The sequence below is a fragment of the Aulonocara sp. 'chitande type north' Nkhata Bay genome, linkage group LG6 (assembly GCF_057382095.1).
Source record: "Aulonocara sp. 'chitande type north' Nkhata Bay isolate Kocher_YH1m ecotype deep benthic linkage group LG6, A_spYH_male_GT1.1, whole genome shotgun sequence".
In the NCBI taxonomy this organism is placed as follows: Eukaryota; Metazoa; Chordata; class Actinopteri; order Cichliformes; family Cichlidae; genus Aulonocara; species Aulonocara sp. 'chitande type north' Nkhata Bay.
The window spans coordinates 41,926,610-41,940,207 of NC_141349.1; the positions used below are offsets into that span (position 1 = coordinate 41,926,610).

Here is a 13,598-nt window from a genome sequence, read left to right on the forward strand (position 1 = left end):
AGCCTTTATTGGTTTGTCCGGACCTCCCAGGAACAGTCGGTCCAGCTCAAGTCCAGCTGTTTACTTCAGGTCATGTTTCAGTTTTAGGTATTTGCACTTCTTTGCATACTTATATACATCTGACAGCCTTCATTCAGTTTTCTGAAATTCCCGCGTTTGTCGATACGTCAAACTAGGTGTTTTATGTGGCTGCAAGTGAACTTGCTCTTCCTCTTGTCTAAATATACTAATTTCAAACCTGTGGTTGACATAGGAGTGTGTGCAACTTGTTTAAACCTCATGTCAGCCGTGCGCTGTCTTTACCCCAGGGCAGGGAAACATAAGTTAAAGCTGTGAGGGACGCCTTCATATCATTGCTCCACAAGTCTGTGCATTCAAAAATGTTAGCTGCAGAAATCTGTGACTTACTGTGAAGAATACTGAGGCCAGTAGGAGTGCCACGGAGTATATGAGTCCTCTGCTGTTAAGTTCGATCTGAAGAAACAGAGAAAGAGGCGCATTTTCACATCATTTTCACCAATGACTTTAAAATGCAGTTTTTTTGTTTTATTCTAAAGTGTAATGAGACAAATAACACCGTCTCAGTTCACGGTGATGCAGTTTGGTGACAAACAAAGTCTCATTGTTTATGAACTCATTTCTGCTCCAGCAGACGCTCCTCCAGCGGAGCAGGGAACACTCACGATGGAGCCCGTCTCGATGCAGAGCGTTTGCAGCGCCCAGGGCAGACCCAGACCCACCAGGATGTCAAACACATTACTGCCTATGGAGTTGGAGATGGCCATGTCTCCCAGACCTGAGGTGAGGAGAGAAACACTGTCAAAGTCTGTGTTCAGTCGGGAGACAAAGCGATTACGACAAGCAAAACTCTGCTGTGCGACGCTGGACTTCTTATGTGAACGTACCTTGCCGCGCCACTATGACACTAGCCATGCAGTCTGGGACGCTGGTGCCCGCTGCGAGGAAGGTGATGCCCATGATGACGTCAGGGATGCCGAGAGTAAAGCCAATCACAGTCACCTGAGAACAGACAGACATCGTCTCAAGAGACAGACTCTCTGGGAATTCCTCCTTACGCAGGGCGGTAAGATAAATGAATCAATTCTGAGAGTTTCCCTCTGTTTCTGCACTTAATCGAAGGATGTGTGTGTTTTCCATAATGACAGCTGTGTGTCAGTGTTAGAAACGACTCACTATTTATAGACATTTTTGTATCAAATCTACGAGGTTCTGGCTGGACTGTGAATGTAAATATTAATGTGAACTTTTATGTATATAGATGAAAACACATTTGTGATGTTTATCACAAACAGATTGAATGCAATTAGCGACTTGACCCCATTCAGTTCCAAACCGTGGACAGATTGTCTCCATCTCCAAGGCAATGAGGCTGAAAGTTAACTGCAGATGGCTGAAACAATTTTGGCCGTGTTGCCGTCTCCCAACCAGTGTTTTCTCTAGTGTGACTGCAGCATTACATAAGTCAAAAGGATGAAATCATTTAGACGTTTCTAAAAACACAGTTTTAATAGTCTTGAAAGAAACTGTCTCCATGTTTAGAGGGAAAGGATCAGGAGGTGGTTGAGCGAGCCTGACTGGACTCACCATCCACACCATGATGTACGAGAGGCCGGCGATCCAGATGGTGGCTGTGAAGAAGGAGACCATGAACCACCTCTCCCAGCGGCGCTTGCCACAGTTGGGCACCGTGAAGAACAGAAGCAGGGACAACGGCCACATGATCAGCCACTTGAGCTTGTTACACACACCCGCTGGAATGAATAAGATGTAGTCAGGGTTTAACGTTACACGATGCTAAAATGAACATTTGCTGAGAGCCAGATCGTCTCATGTACCTGGAACTTTAAAGGGCACCAGGGGGCCCTCTTTGTCATCCTCTTCCTCTCCTTCCTCGTCATTCTCATTGTTCTCGTTGTCCTCATTTTCATTCTCCGTCTCATTCTCCAGCCGCTGAAGTCTGCACCTCCCGTTCACACCCTGCTCGACTCCGCCCATCCCATTCTCTAGGCCCCGCCTCCCTTGCGCCCTGGCTGCAGACTCAGAGTCACCATTCGTGATGCGATTGACTCGAGTCTCTGTGGTGTTGATCAGTCTTTGTCTCTGGAACATTAAAACAATCATTTGGACACTTTGCATTGCTCTCGTGAATTATTTTGTAATTATGCATAAAATACAAAACAGGAAAATATTTCTCTGAGGTAGAAATAAATATTCTTTCCAACTGTGGTTGTTTCCTTTGGATTTAAGCTGAAACTTCAGTCTGCAGCAGACAGGTGTCTGAGATATCCAAAAGACAATTAGCATTCATTCCACGTCTTATTTCATCTTCTGCTAAACCCAGACCCAATTATTTGGTTTGTATTTATGCTAAGACTCTGGATTTGGGCAATTTTTCAGGCTAACTTTAGTTGACAAATTTATATTTCTCCTAAGTATGTGAGGAGCATCTGAAACCACACATCCAAGAATAGTTCAGTGTGTAAGTACCTCATTGATCAGCATCCGAGAGGCCATGGTGAGCCGGGTTCTCGGGGAGAAATGACTGGTGATCATGATCCTCATGCCGGCCTCAGAGAAAGACAGCTGGTGGGGGTAGGCAGACAGCAACTCATCCACCATCAGCACAGACGGCGTGCAGTGGAAGTTCGCTAAAAAATAAAAAACAGAAAAATACGTTTGAGCCGATAAAACATTAAATATAAAATCTCGCTGGATTGGAAAATCTTAGCTGTTGTTTGTAAAACACACAGTATGGAGGCACAGTGAAGTACAAGCCTGGAGTCATATCTGCACAGACAGCAAGTTGCATCATTGCCTCAACCCAACCCCCCAAAAATTAATTCATTAATTAATTATATCTCTCCATCCACTGATTTTCTCTGGCTTATCCAAGTCCAGGTCAACCATCCAAGCAGAAATGCCCAGACATCCCTCTCTGCAGCCCCCTTTTCCAAGTCTTCTAGGAGATAATGAGACATTCCTAAACTGAGAAACATAATCTCCCCATGGTCTCCACCAATGCTTCCTCATGGTTTATAATGACTGGAACACCTCGCCCAGGGGGCATAGTTCAATAAAGCCAAGGGAAGTACATCATTGGCAAAAAAGTAGAGATGACATTCTGAGACCACCAAACCCATAAAAGTCTTAAAAGTTATGAAGAGAATCTTGGACAAAGGGCAGGAACAAGCCTGACTTATTGCTGCTAATGCAGATTAAGCTCTCTTGTACAGGGGCTGAATGTTGGGAAGTATGGTGGTCAAATTCCTTTTCCAAGTCCATAAAGCACATGTAGGCTGGTTGGTGAAACTCCCACACACCCTCAAATATCTCCAAGAGAATAAAGAGCTGGTCGACTCCATCACCAGGATGAAAACAGCATTGTTTCTTCTGAATGCAGGATTCGACTTCCCTCACCAGTGCCCTGAAAGTCTATGCCAGGTCTATGTCTACAGCTGAGGAGTGTGATCCCTCTACTGTTGGAACACCACCAGTTTGTCGAGGGCACTGTCCCTGACGTCATTGCAAAGCTGCAGAGATACGTCCACGAGAACGGCATCAAAATCCTTAAGGAGCCTCGAGATAAACGCAAAACCAAAGATCAGATCAGGTCCAACCTAACCTGGAAAAAATGCAGGTTCTGCACATGAATATGAATCAATAGCTATTATAAAATCATGCCGATATAAAATCATGCTCATTGGGTGGGAAAAGGGGGAAAATTACTGTCCAGGAAGACATTTTGTGAGCATTTCCTTGAAACAGTTTTGCCCAGTAACAAGTGAGGAGGGCGACTGTTTCTCACTGGGGCAGCATTCAGAGTATCAGGTGCAAAACGAGCTGACAGAGCAGGCTGTGCCAGCATCTTGCAGTCCTCTCTTCTGTTGTTCTCAAGCTGTAACTTATTTTTGAGGGCAGAGAGAAAGCTGCAGACGGCAAACAAAACGGCTGACTCTTTGACATTCCTAGCATCCAAAGCAACTCTCAAGCTCTTAAAGAGACACGCCGGGAAGGCTACTGGGTTGCTTATTTGGTTGGAGAAGGTAAATGAATTCAGTTTACCAGTTTATTCAAACTTCTCTGCAAACGTCTTTACGCTGGCTTGTTTCCTGGATGGAAAGAAGCTCGGTGTTCAAACAGAGGGTCATAATCACCGAATACAAAATCTTAGAGTCTGCACAAGTAGTCCTTTGGTACTGTCCTCACCCTTTGCCTGCTTAACACAGAGCAGAATCAAAATAGAAGGAAAGTGCTCCTGCGGCTTTTATATTTATGCAAATTTCAGTGTGCAGAGATGAACAACTGCAACCCACTGAGACACTTTAGAGGACAAGCAGAAGAGGCTCTGATACCTTTTTTAAGCAGGACTGCAGTGGCGTCACACGTGACGTCCTCCAGATCAGTGCTTCCCGTGAGCCCATTGGCCAGATTCACCGAGCCTTTCTTTCGACGGTCGAAGTAGCGATGGGCCCGGCCGTTGAACCTGGCAGTAACAAACGATGACAGACTCAGTAAATCACTGCAACCAGCTGTTTAACTCTCTGAAGCTGACACTCACTTCATGATGAGGATGTAGACCGCATACATCAGGATCAGGACAAGAGATTCCCACCTGCACACAAACACAAGCAAAAGGTTTCACAGTCACTCTTTCCATTTCAAAAGCTCAGTCATATATATTTAGAGTTTTATGGTAAATGTCAATACGCACCAGCACACCTGCTCATCGTAGATGAACTAAAGATGCAAAGACAAAGAGGACACAAGGGGGTCATTAGGTGGAGGAAGTACGTGGGAGTTTAATTAAATCCTGCAGTTCAGCATCTCTGCCGCTAGGGGGCAGACCCAGCTAAGAGCTCAAATCTACAAAAGGGTCCAAATTAAAGATTGTTGTGTTACAGCCAAAATAGTAAACAATGCCAAAAGAAACAAATGGAATATGACACTGGCAAATACAAATATAATACATTTAAAAGTTATGTAAAAAGTTGAAATATCATACACCACGGGGCTAAAATTTATGAAGGATAGAAAAGCACTGAAAAAAAGTTCTTTGCAGTAGCTGTACTCTGGTTTATTAACAGTAAACATTTAATATGTACAACCCTTAGACTGATTTTATGAAGTTTTATAAAGATGTCCTGTAAATATAAAATTATAACTATTTAAAAGTATAATAATAAGTTATTGGATCATTAATATGAGGATGTGGAGCAGGGCGTTATTATTCTACAGCTTCAGCTACTCAGTTACAGTTTTATGTAACTGATGTTAGTTACATATCAGTTGTTAAACCATTTCTGCACCGATAACTAAAAAATATGAATTTTGTTTTCATGCTTTTTATGCAAGGTTCTGCATCTGTGCAGAACAGCTCAGTTCAGTTATTTGTAAATGAATATACAAACCTGCATTTAAGGGACATGATGTGTGACATCACAGTCTCTCTGGTTTCTGTTTATTGGCCAATCACTGAGCAGGCTTTGGTTGCATGCAGGTAAAGAGTCCTTCGGGAGAGTCACAGTTGCTGGAAACCATCGGCTAATCCAATGTATAATTTAATATCAATAGCTTTTTAATAACTAATCTGTAGTCACGAATATCATCCAGTAAGACTCTTTCACAGCGTCGACACACAAAGCTGTTTGTAAAGTGTGCATAATGATTATTTCATGCAAACAGAACACATGCAAACATGTTTAAACGAAATACTGCGATCTCTAGAAGTTCTCTGATGACTCTGCAATAGTCGGCCTCATCACTGATGGGGACGACAAGGAGTACAGAGGACTGACCCAAGACTTTGTGGACTGGTGCCAGCTGAACTACCTCCAGATCAACGCCAGTAAAACCAAGGAGCTGGTGGTAGACTTCCGCAGGCACAAGCATTCTCCACTGCAACCACTGAACATCCAGGGTATGGACATTGAGGCTGTGGACAGCTACAGGTACCTTGGTGTTCATCTGAACAATAGACTGGACTGGACTCATAACTCAGACGCCCTCTACAGGAAAGGGCAGAGCAGGCTGTACCTGCTGCGGAGACTCAGGTCGTTTGGAGTGGAGGGCCCACTCCTGAAGACCTTCTATGACTCTGTTGTGGCTTCTGCTATCTTTTATGGCGTGGTCTGCTGGGGCGGCAGCATCTCTGCTGGGGACAGGAAGAGACTGAACAGGGTGATCCGAAGGGCCAGCTCTGTTCTAGGATGCCCTCTGGACCCAGTGGAGGTGGTGAGTGACAGGAGAACGGCGGCTAAGCTGTCATCCCTGATGGACAACATCTCCCACCCCATGCAGCAGACTGTGACAGCACTGAGCAGCTCCTTCAGTGGGAGACTGCGGCACCCACGGTGTGGGACGGAGAGATTTCGCAGGTCTTTCCTCCCCACTGCTGTCAGACTCCATAATAAAGACTTTAACTGAACAAACACACACATCCACACATGTGCAATAATACTAAGTGCAATAATCCTTTCTGTCATCGTTGTATTTTTACTCAGTTGTATATAGCATTCGTATTCTATTTTTATCTTATTGTATATTTATTTTATTGTATTCTACTGTATATAGTATTTTATTCTATTCTGTACAGTTGTGTACTGTATTTATTCTTATTGTATTCTAATTTTTGCCTCATAACTTTTGCACTGTCCACTTCCTGCTGTGACAAAACAAATTTCCCACGTGTGGGACGAATAAAGGTTATCTTATCTTATCTTATCATTGGTCTTCTTCTTACTATTAATTGTTTTTTTTTTATTTTTTGTCATTATTTACAGATTTTTTGTTTGTTTGCATATTGATGAGATCATTTAAATCCCTACAAAAATCCCAAAGGAGCCTCTACGGGCTGTAAGCTTGATTTCATTAGCAATCATGCCCTCCTCCGTCTGCTTAGATTAATAAAGGTTTATTTGCATCAGGTCTGAAAAGCTGTCGTAGGAGAGTTATGGTCTCTTAAGACATCACGTGGCCTAAATGCATTTTAGATGCATGGCCTCTGAAGCCACATCAGTCCTGGAGAAACTGCCTCCAACAGCACCGTCTATGCTACTCAAAGATGGCAAAGTAAAACTGTATAACAACATTAATTCGGTAACATAGGTAATTGTAATAGTAATCACAGATTAGCTTAAAAAATGCAATGTCTGCTGTGAGTTTCTCGCCCTGGTCTGAGAGCTCAGCGGTGTTTAAACATCTTTTTTGTGTTGGTGCTCCTTGTTGGACAGAAACACTCATGTCGCACCTTTTCTTTCTTTTTCTTTGATCCACATTCTGTGTCTCAGGTGAAACAACATTCGCCTCCTCGGTTACTGCAGACCAAGCCTTGTTTTTTGTTTTAAAAAGAAAACCGTCCCACCTGAGGACACCCATCTACTTTCCTCCTGTTTTGGTTTCTTTGCTCAGTTTATTTTTTCGTTAGAAATAAAAATATCTAAAAAGCAAATTGTTCAGATTAGCTAATATAAACATGTTGGACAGGAAGAAACAAAGAGGCCCATTCCCTTTAAACGTGAGAGACACTCCAGTTTATTCTACTGTACAGGAAACATAAGTCAGCCACTGGTTTCCCACATTAACATGCAAGTGTTATTTCATTGCTGTAGTTCATTGAGGTAAGGCTAATTTAGTTTTCAACATATCATCATACTTCGAATAACTAATATTGTTTTTTATAATCTTTAAAGTAACAAATAGATGCAATGGAGTCAAAAGATCAATATTTCCCCACAAAAAGTTGCACAAAAGTTGACTTGAAACTATGCAGTACTTGAGTAAGCATACATCCTACCACTCCATTGCCTTTGTGCATTGCATTGTGGGAGAGAAACCTACACTTAAAGCTACACTGCTGAGGTAGAAAGTGCAAACGTGTAGTGACTGTAAAGCTGCTAACTATGACCTGCCCTGTAAATTGGCTCAGTAAGTGACTGCATGAGTGCCTCTTCCTGCACTTACTCCACACTTGATCATGTGAACTGTGCATCTACACGTGACTCTGCAGTATAAGCTCTTACCGCAATGAGGGCAGTGACAGAAAACGTGTAATAAATCGAATCTCGGAGTAGAGCCCAGTGAGACAGCTTCACCGCCTGTGAGGGGAAAAAAGGAAAACTGAGAGATAAGCACACTGAAAGTATCCCGCATCAGTTTCTGCTCTCGTACAGAAACACTCAGCCTTCTGACATCATTACCATACTGATGTAAACACAGGAGGTCTTAAGTTAACCTTTTGAATCACAGCCACTGAAAAAGGCAATTGCAGGTTAGCATCCTACATAGAAAAAGAGCCGCTGTGTTTACCGACTTTATGTAATCAGATATAACGCAGGGGCCCACGATGCCGTGACTAACCCTGTAACACGCTCCCACACAGCGCTCACTGTATATATAAGTGGAGGGTCAGGGGGTCACATCTTGAATGTGCCACTCCCAGCTGTGGAATCGTAAAGTTGGATCCCAACAAAATGTTTGCTTTTACTGGGTTTGACTTTGTAGAAGGAACCTGCTACAAACATCTAGCTAAAGGTAAGCAGCGGCGAGGTGCACTGGGTGGAACCGAAGATGATTTCACTGCCCCCTCCGAGCCCCCTCCGAGCTCCATCCCAGTGCCTGTCTTTCCCCCTCATTATCCAAGTATGATTACATAATCCACAATCTGGGATTGCATCACTGTTTGGAGTCCAGCACATATATTTTTCAGAGCAGAGAGTTTATCCTTGTACTTTGCTCATTTCCATGTCCCAGGCATGTCAGATAGCATCAGAGAGAGGCTGCTCTACGTGATGCTATCTCTGTATCTCATGTAAAATACACAAAACCAGTGAGGTAAAGTAGAAAAAAGATACAAACAGCCTCTTGTAATCACACTGACATGATGTTTTAAATGTGTCTGAGCAAGGCGGGGAATTAAAAGAAACAAACAAAAATACAAAAGCTCCAGAAAAGAATCAAATATAAAACACAAGCGTGATTCCTGATTTGTTCGTTTTCATCATGTTTATCTCCTGACATTACAGCGTTTTAATATTTACTTTGAAATGATGCAGAATATGTATAAAAATGAACTCCCCGCTAAGCGTGCCACAGCTAACATCTGTGACATTAAAGCGCAAACGAACAGCGTGCACTCCTCGCATAAACATGAATTCACCCTCTACCACTCTGTGGTTGCTCGGTATTTAAAGGTGACATTAGGCCGCCGGTTGCGCGCTGTGAAAATGCCACCGGGTCAGCAGCGAGCTCAGCCAGTGTAACGCTGCTATGACATCATACCTGGCCGGCGAAGAAGCCACACACGCCGATGATGCAGAGGATGTTGAAGACGGCTGAGCCCACGATGGTCCCGACGCCGACGTCGCCACGGGTGATAAAAACTCCTGCAGGGAGAGTGAGCCAACACGCGCACACACACACACACACACACACACACACACACACACACACACACACACACACACACACGATGAGGTCCACCGAGAGCAGAGCACACGTAGCATCTGCAGTGGTGACAAACAGATGTCACACAACTGTCAAAGTACTTGACTCAAACACACGTGCCAGCAGAGGGGTGCGTGTCCCAGCGCTGCACTTTATGTTAACGATAGAGAGAAAGCATCACTGTGGACCTGTTATACTTTCCCTTACTCTCTGACGGTGATACATTTCAAATTCTAATTCTTTTGAGCCAAAAGCCAAAGCTTCACAGTGCTACAAACACTCGGATTCATACGTTTTTCCTGCTCTATCTATTTGTATCTGTACAGAGAGGGGATGTCAGCCATTTAGAAGAAAGCAGGTTTAAAACAGAGGAGCTAAGGTTAACCTGAACACTGCACCAAGGCCCAATAACAGATAAATAAGGATTATTTCAAACTGTGAATCAAGCAAAGCTACTCTAGTAGAGTCTTAGAGTAAAACTATAAAGCTGGAAATGAGCTGAATATGTCACCTTGAACTTAAACAAAATAAAGCATGTTAAACACATTTGGCACATTTACATATTTATAACATATTTATAACTTATTGCAGCTAAATTTAACAGTACCCTTCACCCACCAGTAACACTGTATTTGCCATTAAGTGATTCTGAATATTTAAAGCCATGTTCACTGCATGTGTCTTGGGATAAAAGCATTCAAAGCCATGGCTGCTGCCTGCCTAAAGCAGCACTGCAGCTCCAGCTGTCAGAGTTAGAGCAGAGGATGTAGACTGATGGAGGGATGGGCGTAGAAATGTTGTACCTATGATGGATGTGAAGAGCTCCGGAGCCGAGCTGCCAGCGGCCATAAAGGTTGCACCTGCGACGTCCTCGCTGAGATTGAGACGCTGAGAAGGAACAGATCGGAAGATTAAGAAAATTTCAACAGGGAAAAAGGTGCAGTTTCAAAATCCAGACAAGACTGAAGGATTTTAGAAAAATTTTGGGAGAATAAATAAATGTAACTAATTTGGGCTAATGAGTAAATACACAGAGTCTGGTTGTTTATTTCTCAATCAAATACAGAAAAAAGGGTCTCTGCTACTGGCAAAAGAAAACATGTTTTTACAAAAAAAGAGTCTAAAAAACAGAAAAATATTCCTGTTTGGCAAACATGACGATTCATATTCAAAGAGTGAGTCGGATATTCTGCTATTTTTATGCTGGCGAAGTACATTAAAGTCTTAAAACAGAGAAAGAAAACTCCTTATCAGGATAAAAACTGGCATAAACAACTTTCTTTCTTTCTTCTGCGAGGACAAAGACAGTATCAGTGCTGATGAGTTCCTTTTTCTGGGAGATGGGAAAAGCACTTAATAAAAATGAAATAGAGTTCAAATGTGTTTGTCAAAGCAAATACGCCAGCAATAAACATCCAGCTCTGAATATCAGTATCTGTGGTTCATCTGAAACTGTAACTCTTTAAATTTCTTGACTCTTCAACATAAGTTCCCCAGCTGAGTGACTATATTTTGAAAATCTTGATTAATACCTCACATAACTTCTCCAGGGAGGGGACGAAGTAGTCATCGCAGACGACGGCCAGAGCGCAAAACATGTATATGGTCTGTGAAGAGACAGAAAGAGCCTTAAACATTACAGTGAAGGAGAAACACTGTGCTTTATGTGATTTGATCTATTTAAACTGGACAGCAACAAGAGATGTTGTTATTCTGCATCAAACAAATTCCAGAATGGTACAAGAAAGAATACCTTTCTGCTTAAATTTATATGTAAATTACCCTAAAAATAAGTCACAGATCTCGGCCCATGACAATTCAGTGGAGTCCATTAACAGATTGGACATTAAACATTCAGGAAACACATACAGCAGGCCCACACGCTTAACTTTTTAAAACAGGGAAGTTAGTTTTCTCTCCTGAAGCATGCTGGCATAAAAAAAAAATTCCAGGTCTGGAAGTTTGCAACCAAAACATGACCTCTGACCTTGTAAATGTAACCGAGCTGTTTGATGCTTAGTAAAGACGCTGGATTTGTGATTCCTTCTAAGCTTTTACTGTGTAGCTGAGCAGACATTACATGCAAACAGCTTGACTCTGGGGGCAAAGACTGGGCCGTTAGACATTTTTCTTACTGCGTACATGCACTGTGCACTCTATGAACAGCTATGAGAAACCCCCATTATTCAACAATAGTAGTCAGCCAAAGCTAATATAGTTATTTATAGACATGCTTAAATTCAGCCTAATTCTAAAACCAAGAGGAAATCAGAAGTTATTTTTTTAATTGTTTTTTTAAAAAGATTTTTATGGTTATTCTGCTCTTTTCAACTATAATTTATTTGTCTCTCCTTTATGGTACCAGCAATATCTTAGTCACTGCAAAAGAGACTAAAGTGCAAACATATGGATTTAATCAGTGAGTAGTAATCTGCATAATATATAATCTATTTCTATAACATAGTAAATCTACAAAGGGAACTTAAGTATTATGCAGATGGACTGGATAGCCAACCAATCACAGCAGATGGCCCCGCCCCTCCCTGAGCCTGGTTCTGCTGGAGGTTTCTTCCTGTTAAAAGGGAGTTTTTCCTTCCCACTGTCGCCAAAGTGCTTGATCACAGGGGGTCATATGATTGTTGGGTTTTTCTCTGTATCTATTATTGTACGATCTACTGTACAATATAAAGACACTTGAGGCGACTGTTGTTGTGATTTGGCGCTGTATAAATAAAACTGAATTGAACTGAAAATAGAACTCAGCTTATAATGAATAATAGTTAATAAAAATAAATCAAACCTGTATCCACAATAAGTTTCAGATTATTGCAACAATAAAATACGAGTTCATCATCTGCAAATAGATTAAAAATACCTTAAGAAGAGTCACCATAAGAAGAAATGTACATAATAGACCGAATACTGAATACTGCCAGCTTTACACATGAAAACATGTTTGAATAACACAGAAAAAATATTTGACAAAAAAAGCTGAAAAACGTTAAATTAAACCCTAAACATAAAAATTCCATTACAAACACACAGAACACATCATCTTAAAAAGAATAAACCCAAAACTCTGAACATGAATTCTTGTTGATCACGTGCAGCATACGTTACATCAGTGATCTGGATTAAAAGGCAGCCTGTGACACTGAAAACTGTCATATTAGATGTTACATCAACTTCTCTGGCATCACATAATAGATCCAACACAAAGAAATGGAGACGGGGTGGAGATCAAAGACAGGTGGCGATGATCAAAAGCACTAGTGATGACAGAGTGACTGCTAATGTGTGAACAAAGGAGAAACGCTCTCACACACTGCAATAACAAAACCTTTACAGTTAGACCGACGCGGGAGTGATCACGCTCTTCGTGCCCGGAGATCAGTCACATTTCACCGAGCAACCACAAACTCAACTTCCTGATTCTGACAGCAGGTGAGAGCGAGCACGTTATGTGTTTGAGTGCCAAAAGCAAAAGGTCAGAGGTCACATGTAATCCTGCTAACTGGGTTTAACACAGATTTAGAGCTGAGGTAGAGGGTGGGAGAAAGCGTCTTCAGCCACAGAGACGTATGCTGACTGCACACTTGTTTCTATGTGTGCACGTGTGAATTGAGTCGAGGAAGTCCTTCAGTCCGAGCTTGTGTTTGTGTTTTTTCGGAGAAGTGATGATCCCAGCGCTAACGAGCTGTGCGGGACTGGAGAGTGAGTCAGCAGCACAGCTGCTGGGAGAGAAGTTGGGAGCAAGATACTGCGATTAAAAAAACAAAAACAAATTTAAACTGAAGCATGAACAAAGCATGCTTCCATTTTTAAAAACCACAAATACTCATGGTCAATTATAGCTTTCCCAGTTCAGCTTCACTTATGGCTGCATCACACGGAAATGTGAGGGAAAAGACAGCAGTGTTTAAATTTGCATCCCTCTGTGGTCAACCTGAGTCGCAGGATGGCCTGGAATAAAATTTTACTTCAGCATTTACAAGCACGGTGCAGAGAGTATCTGCACAGAGGAGCAGCTGCATGTTTTCCAAAATGTCACAATTTGAGCTTCATGCTCAATATTTCATATTTTTAAACAGGTAAATGGTTAATGAAGGAGATCGCAGGGCGTTTCACAAAGTCAC

General features: G+C 42.2%; 1 protein-coding gene across 1 annotated transcript in view; it reads right to left on the minus strand.

Annotated features, from left to right (window-relative positions):
- The window catches only part of LOC147328577 (sodium/potassium/calcium exchanger 3-like), a 62,041-nt gene that overhangs the window by 2,356 nt on the left and 46,087 nt on the right, over positions 1–13,598 (minus strand). Inside the window, exons 5-17 of the mRNA XM_086297071.1 lie at positions 10,995–11,069; positions 10,266–10,350; positions 9,298–9,401; positions 8,040–8,114; positions 4,733–4,758; positions 4,580–4,633; positions 4,374–4,504; positions 2,509–2,669; positions 1,857–2,121; positions 1,606–1,772; positions 906–1,020; positions 684–796; positions 409–474 (exon numbers count right to left, since the gene is read on the minus strand). Of these exons, the coding sequence (XP_086153197.1) occupies positions 409–474; positions 684–796; positions 906–1,020; positions 1,606–1,772; positions 1,857–2,121; positions 2,509–2,669; positions 4,374–4,504; positions 4,580–4,633; positions 4,733–4,758; positions 8,040–8,114; positions 9,298–9,401; positions 10,266–10,350; positions 10,995–11,069 (1,437 nt within the window). The remainder of the gene's footprint in view (positions 1–408; positions 475–683; positions 797–905; positions 1,021–1,605; positions 1,773–1,856; positions 2,122–2,508; positions 2,670–4,373; positions 4,505–4,579; positions 4,634–4,732; positions 4,759–8,039; positions 8,115–9,297; positions 9,402–10,265; positions 10,351–10,994; positions 11,070–13,598) is intronic.